Source organism: Lepus europaeus, chromosome 9 (assembly GCF_033115175.1).
Source record: "Lepus europaeus isolate LE1 chromosome 9, mLepTim1.pri, whole genome shotgun sequence".
Lineage (NCBI taxonomy): Eukaryota > Metazoa > Chordata > Mammalia > Lagomorpha > Leporidae > Lepus > Lepus europaeus.
In genome coordinates, this window is record NC_084835.1 from 21,427,854 (window position 1) to 21,435,257 (window position 7,404).

At 51.6% G+C, this 7,404-nt stretch overlaps 1 protein-coding gene across 1 annotated transcript; it reads left to right on the forward strand.

The window, feature by feature from the left end:
- The first annotated feature begins 212 nt into the window (after window positions 1–212).
- LOC133766887 (C-C chemokine receptor type 2-like) lies at window positions 213–6,324 on the forward strand. The gene is made up of 2 exons (XM_062200707.1): window positions 213–363; window positions 3,885–6,324. Exon 2 carries the CDS (start codon window positions 3,903–3,905, stop codon window positions 5,013–5,015), a length of 1,113 nt encoding a protein of 370 aa, XP_062056691.1. The 5' UTR covers window positions 213–363; window positions 3,885–3,902; the 3' UTR covers window positions 5,016–6,324.
- The last annotated feature ends 1,080 nt before the right edge of the window (window positions 6,325–7,404 follow it).

A 7,404-nucleotide genomic window follows, 5' to 3' on the forward strand; every position in this document is an offset into this window, starting at 1 on the left:
AGCATGGAAGAGCTCCAGAAATAGACCCACGAGATCAAACAGCCTAGAGCCGTTAGACACACGGGCAGATGTGCTCGGACTGCCTGACTCACACTCAAGGTTGCACAAGCAAGATTTCAAAATAAATCCTGCTCTGAAGACCTCAACCCAGGGGACAACGTTCCTGGCTGGAAAAGAAGAACTATATGTTTCTGATTTTTTTTTCAGATCTTTACCATTGCTTGCCCTTGTATCCCCGCCTTCTCTTTGTGGAGGAAACTTTATTTCCTACTTCTGCACACCAAACCCCTACCTCCAGATCTGCCTGATTCGGTTGCTGAGAAGCCTGACACGCCCGTGTCGCTTGGGAGAAGCCATCCACCGGTGAGTTGTGGGCATTTTTTTCCATGACTTCATGACTCATGGGCTCAGATCAGCTCAAAGCTGGAAATGTAGGGCCCAGGCAAACCTCGAGGGACTGCAAAGGCTGTGTGCTTGGGGGCAATGATCAAGATGAGAGGGGGTGGGTGGAGGATGTCATGTGCACAGGAGATGTGAGAAAGACCCCATGACAATGAGGAAGTGCGGCATGTGGCAGGATGAGACCTCCCTTCAGAGTCAGGTGGTAGGAGAGAGGGGACTGCTGACAAAGGAGGACAGCAGTCTGAGCCATTGTCCCTCCATGCGCCCTAGGGCTCACTGTCCCCAGGGGTATTCAGAGGCTGTGAAAGAGCCGGAGCTATCTCCCTTGAAATCTTTTCTCCTGTAGTCCCTTTGCGGGACAGTCAGGACACTGCAGCTACTTAGCTGATGGTGCACTGTAACAGGAGTTAGATGCTAGCCACTTGTAGGGTTTAAGGTAATTGCTGTATACAAGGTGTTTAACGCAGTGCCTGGAGCTTTAAGAACACGCAGTGCATGCTCACAGTGGTAATTCTCAGTGCAGGATTTTGCCAAGTGCAAGGATTTTGTGAGCGCAAGATCTGGGAGATGGATCAGTCACAAGGCAAATGGAAAGATGAGGTGCACGGATGAAAGAAAAACTCAGTCACTACCAGAAAAGGTGATCCCTGAGAATCCAGCCCCGAGGATGCCACGACTTCCGACTGTTATGATAGAGAGAGCTATGCCCCATCCTGTGAACACTTACTGGTGCCTCCTTTAGCCAGATGGAGCCATAGGAGCTGGAGCTCCAGCCCTTGACCTTGAGGAGAGCACAGGGCTAACGTCTATGCAGACGCAAGCAGTGTGCTGAAATAGACTTTCGAAGAAGATACAGATCAGGTTTCACAGAGAGGGAGAGAACTTAACAGGAAGTGGCAAAGCAGGAAAAGCAGGAATAGGAAGTCAGAGAGACCAGCATCTGCAAAACCACTGAGGCAAGCAGGAGCCGGTGAGTCTGGGGGAAATGGAAAGCAGATGCCGGGCTGAAGCGCAGGATCTGAGCTGTGGAGAAGAGGCGAGGTCTGAGTTCAGGCAGAGGGTGGGCGGGCCGGGCATGGCCTTGGAGCTCCCACCACCTGGGAAGGGGCTTCAAAGCGTTTATGAGAAAATGGGATTAAAAGTTAAGTGAGGGGAGGATGTTTAGCCTAGCGGGTAGAAACCCATGTTCCATATCAAAGTGCCTGGCTTCAATGCCTGGCTTTGACTCCTGACTCCAGCTTCCTGCTCACACAGCCCCTGGGGAGTAGCAGTGATGGCTCAAGAAACTGGGCTCCTGCCACCCACTTGGGAGGCCTGGATTGAGTTCCTGGTTCTGGCTTGGACCTGGCCCAGTCCCAGCCTTTGCAGACAGTTAAATAGTGATTCAACAGATTTCTCTCTTTCTCTCTCTCTTTCTTCCCAAGTGAAAAAAAATTTTTTTAAAAAAAGAGAAGTTAATTTGGTGCAGAAAATTTAAAATCCATGCATAGTGTTTTCATAATACATCTTTCCCATGAACTTTTTAAAACTCCTCATGTGAACGAATTTCATAGATGCTTTCACCTAAAAAATTATCTTGCATTCTACTTTCCATAAACACTTTATACAAGACCTATTTATTTACAAGGCCAAGTGACAGGGATGGAGGGAGAGTCATAGAGAGATTTTCCACCTGCTGGCTCACTCTCCACATGGCTGCAACAGCCAGGAGCCTTGGTACTCCATCCTGATCTCCCGCATGGGTGGCAGGGGTCCAACTACCTAAGACATCAGCCCTACCTTGTGGGATCTGCATTAGCAGGAAGCTGCGGTCAGGAGCCAGAGCCAGGAATCAAATCTAAGCACACTGATGTGGATACAGGCATCTCTATTGCCAGGCTGAACACTCCCTTCACTACTAGAGACGTGTATGATTGCAGTGTTAGAGAAGACAGATGCAAAGGAGCAATGGCTAGGGACAAGCCCTGAGCCAGGGAAAGACCACAATAAAACAGGGGGAGGAAGTGGCAGGTCAACGAGGTGGTGACAGGGTGAATCTAAGAAGCATGGCAGTCACACTGGGCACTTCCCCCTGCCAGATTCTGAGTCTGTCCCCAGTGGTCTGCACAGCAGCTCAGCAGAGTTAACACCACATAAACTCATTATGCACCAAATTAACTTCTCTTTTTTAAAAATTTTTTTTCACTTGGGAAGAAAGAGAGAAATCTGTTGAATCACTATTCAACTGTCTGCAATTATACTAGACAGCTTGTAAGCTGGAGGTAGGCTTTGAACCCAGGTCTGTTTGCCTCCAGAGGCTGGATCCTACTTTTCTGAAGAGGACAGGACCCAGGATAATGCCAAAGCTTGATATTTAGGCAATGGAGTATATGAAAATAACTAAGATTGGGGGACCCCACGCTGGAGCATGTTTCAGGGGCTGCTCGGTTTGGGCTGGGCTAAAGTTAGAGCATCTGCATGACACCTGTTTCCTCTCTGCTCCATCTTCAGTGCCTAAAACTGAGTGTGGCTCATAGCAGGTGCTCAGTAAGTACTGTTATGTGACTAAACCCATGGGGAGGCATACAGTAGGCAAGGAGAAATCCCACTGAGGTTTAGGAGAAAGGTGGCGCAGAACAACAGAGCTTGGGGAAGCATTAGCACAGAGGGGAGTCAGAAAGCGGAGGTGGACAACACGACTCTGGAAGAGCTCTGACACAGGCATACACAGGGAAGGGAGAAGACAGGCGAGAACCAAGCGTGCAGCCTGGAGACCCCCGGTGTGGGCAGTGAGAGGAGCTGCAAAAAAGTACATGGAAGCCGAGAAGCAGCTTAAATAGGAGAAGATAGCACAAGGGTCGAGTAAGCTCAAGCAGGATGGCACTGGAACAAGGCTAGGTTATTGACCTGTCAGTGCAACCCTGGCAGGAGATGCCTGGGTGGGATGAGGGAGGCAGAACGTGGAAATGGTCATCAGAACGTTTTTGGCTGCAAGTAACAGAAAGCCTAAGTCATAATGGTTTTAAAGCAGGGGTGTGTTTTTCTCAAGTGACGGTAAACCAGATGAGCAGTTCAAGCACAGCACGCAGACTCCTCCTGCCTTCTGTCCAGTTCTCTGGGGCTTTCATTTACGGCCCTAAGCACCAGCCCACTTGAGACAGGCTGCAACGCAGGAGGGGCAGGCGGGCTCCTTTGTGTCTCAGGGAACAGCCTGCTCAGAAGCCCCCGGAAGTCCGCTGTTCCATAGTATGGACCAGGAACGGGTCACAGACCCGTGTTCCACCAGCGCCTGGGAGCCTCAGCCTTCCCAGGGGAACCGTGCTCACCAGGGAATGCACGGGGCAGTGGCACTGGCAACTGCTCCCAGGAATAAACGGGAAGCGATGAATTAGCATACGTCCTAGGGAGATGGCTGTGAGGGAGGGATCAGAGACGAGCGAGGACCTTGTGAGGGTCCGGGGTGGTGCTGTTTACAGTATGGTCACTGTATTCTCTGTTTACAGAACAGGGGGCTGGCGGGCATGCACCCGGCTCCCCAGCTCACCCCCAACATGCTGTCCACATCTCACTCCCTGCTGACGAGAAGCGTCCTCAGCAGCCCCGAGGAAGCCACCACCGTGTACGACTACGACTACAGCGAGCCCTGTCACAAGCCCGACGTGAAGCGGATCGCAGCCCAGCTCCTGCCCCCGCTGTACTCGCTCGTGTTCGTCTGCGGCTTCGTGGGCAACCTGCTGGTCGTCCTCATCCTGGTCAACTGCAAGAGGCTGAAGAGCATGACTGACATCTACCTGCTCAACCTGGCCATCTCCGACCTGCTCTTCCTGCTCACCCTCCCGCTGTGGGCTCACTACGCCACCGCCGAGTGGGTCTTCGGAGGTGCCATGTGCAAGGTGTCCACGGGGATGTATCACTTGGGCTATTTCGGTGGAATCTTCTTCATCATCCTCCTGACCATCGACAGGTACCTGGCTATCGTCCACGCCGTGTTTGCTTTAAAAGCCAGGACGGTCACCTTTGGGGTGGTGACAAGTGTGATCACCTGGGTGGCGGCCATGTTTGCCTCGGCCCCGGGAATCATGTTTACCAGGTTCCAAGAAGAAGATTCTCGTTACACCTGTGGCCCCAATTTTCCACTCGGCTGGAAGAATTTCCACACCATAATGAGGAACATTTTGAGCCTGGTCCTGCCCCTGCTGGTCATGGCCGTGTGCTACTCGGGGATCCTGAAAACCCTGCTGCGGTGTCGGAATGAGAAGAAGAGGCACAGGGCCGTGCGGCTCATCTTCGCCATCATGGTGGTTTACTTCCTCTTCTGGGCGCCCTACAACATCGTCCTCCTCCTGAACACCTTCCAGGAGTTCTTCGGCCTGAGTAACTGTGAAAGCAGCGGTCAGCTGGACCGAGCCATGCAGGTGACGGAGACGCTGGGCATGACGCACTGTTGCATCAACCCTGTGGTCTACGCCTTCGTCGGGGAGAAGTTCCGGAGCTACCTCTCCGCATTTTTCCGGAAGCACGTCGCCAAACGTCTCTGCAAACAATGCCCGGTTTTCTACAGGGAGGCAGCAGATCGAGTGAGTTCAACGTACACTCACTCCACTGGGGACCAGGAAATCTCTGCTGGTCTGTAGGGAGAACAGCTATCAGCTTGCGCTGCTCAAGGAAGGTAGCCATCTGTACATAGTGACAAGCCTCGAGGGCTTGTTGAAGAATACAGACCTGTAGATTAGGTACGCAGGAACCTCAGGGCTATGTGCACCAAGACAGACTCGTGTCACTCCCTGTGCATCCAGCATGTGCTCAAAGAATAGTCTAGAACGACTGTGGGCGGAGACACTGACTCTCCAGCAAGTTCATCTCGGTTCCTGCAAGATGCACCCTTGCCTAGTGTTCATGCCCCCTTTCCAGTCTACGCCGTTTCTTCCCTCACTCTCTGATTCTACCAATCTTTTATAACCACCACAAGAACAGGAGGAAAATCAGGGTGGGGGCTCTGGGACGTGTCCTCAGGGCAGAGGCGGAGCCTGAAGACAAAGGTGACAGAGTCCCCTGCTTTGGAAATCGCACACCCAGCCTGTGACTCTCGGTGTCTAAATGACCAGGCAGAGTGGGGCTCAGCGAGGAAAATTCTAGATGAGTTGGAAAAATTTTTTTCCAATAACGTACCTCCCAGCACCTCACTTTTGGATGAAAGCATGGAACTCAGACACTCATAAAAAGTTAAAATTAAAGCAGGAAACTGCAACTTGCAAGGATGGTGACGTATTGCTTTAAGATGTTACTGTCACAGCTGGCTGGAAATACCGTACTAGACAGGGAGTCAGTTCCGGCTTCGAGCTTCCAAGTTCGGAGCAGTATGTTTAATAGACTGATGAGTCATCACAAATACAAGAGTACTTCTAAGGTTCATGGAAAATGAAATTGAAAGTTTAGGGGCAGGTGTTTGGAGCAGTGATGAACATACCTCTTAGACACCCATTTCCCAATCAGCGTGCCTGGGTTCAAGTCCCAGATCTGCCTCTGACTCCAGTTTCCTGCTAATGCAGACCTCGGGAGGCAGCAGATGATGGTGCAAGTGCTTTCTTACAGCCACAGAGCCAGGACTTAATCAGCCTTTCGTGTTCGGGTGCTTTGCGAGCGTCGTTGTGCACAGATCGAGCCCATTCAGCCGGCGGGGAATTCTAAATCAAGTCAGCTCCTAGTCACTTAGGTTAAGGCCTATTTGTAAAGAGGGAAGTTGGAGACCCTCACTCAAGAACACAAAGGCTTTGCTCTTATTGAGGCCAGCGAAGAAGTTTCCTGCAAGCTACCCAGCGCATTTCCGACCCAAGCAGCGAACACCCGGCTCCTGGCCGCCAGTGGCTCAGGAACTTGAAATCAGACAAAAGGGCGGGCAGGGGGTGGGTCCACCCTCAGATGTTTGTATTATCCTGATGAACGTGTACGATTGCATTTCGATCATGAGGCCATGTAAATACTGTATTAACAAACTATGATTTGGAAAGCAAATCCAGGCTCTAACCATACTGTTAAAAATTTTGACTGTGGTGTGGTAGACTGTTTTATTCACAACTTTTCACTCCATCTCCTGTACGATCTCACACACACACACACACACCCCTACCCTTGTGGCGTGACCTCCTACCGCACCCTAGCCACAGCTGATGGGGCTGCGGGGACGTGAGCCCAAGGGACAACCACCCCATCTACGTGGAGCCTGACTCGTGGCTGGGCTGAGCCACTCTCCTGGGCCGCAGGGAGGCGCTCCAGTTGCTCACAGCCTTTGACTCTTGTGCCCTGGTGAGCAGAAGCACAGAGAGCAAAGCCAGGGCCGCAGCCATGCCTAAGAGGGGGCGGAAGGCTACCTTGGCCATGGTGAGCCACAGAGTTTGGGGGTTACTTGTTACACAGCACAAAAGGTGATCGATACATAGTAACTTCATGAGTAACATTTGGGGAAGCTGGTGAGCACCCCTGTGCCAGGCTCCATTGGGAATAGAAAGACACTGGTTAATGCCCTGCCCTGGAGATCCAGGGGCCCAGGTCTAGGGCCGGAGTGGAGGATCATGGGAGCAGTCATGCTGCCTTGCGCCAGGCCCCAGGGGTATACAGGTCAGTGTGAGATGTCCTAGAATCCAGGGGACGGAGCAATAACCCAGTGATGGTCCCATGTCATGCAACAGCCACAGCCACCAAAGAAGCTACCATTTAAACGATGCCAACTGGAAAGAAAATGTTTAAAAGTTGCTACTGGATCAGTTGTTTGGCCTAGTGGTTAAGACACAATTTGGAGTGGCTCCTGGCTTCAGCCTGGTCCAGCCCGAGGCAATGTGGCCATTTGGGGAGTGAGCCGGTAGATGGAATGTTTCTCCCTCTGTCTCTCCCTCTCTCTCTCTGCCTTTCAAACAAATAAAAAAATATTTAAAAAAAAAAAAAAAAGATACCACTTGGGACATCTGCACCCAACCCCCATCAGAGTAGCTGGGTTTGAGTTCCGGGTCCTCTCCTGATTCCTGCCAA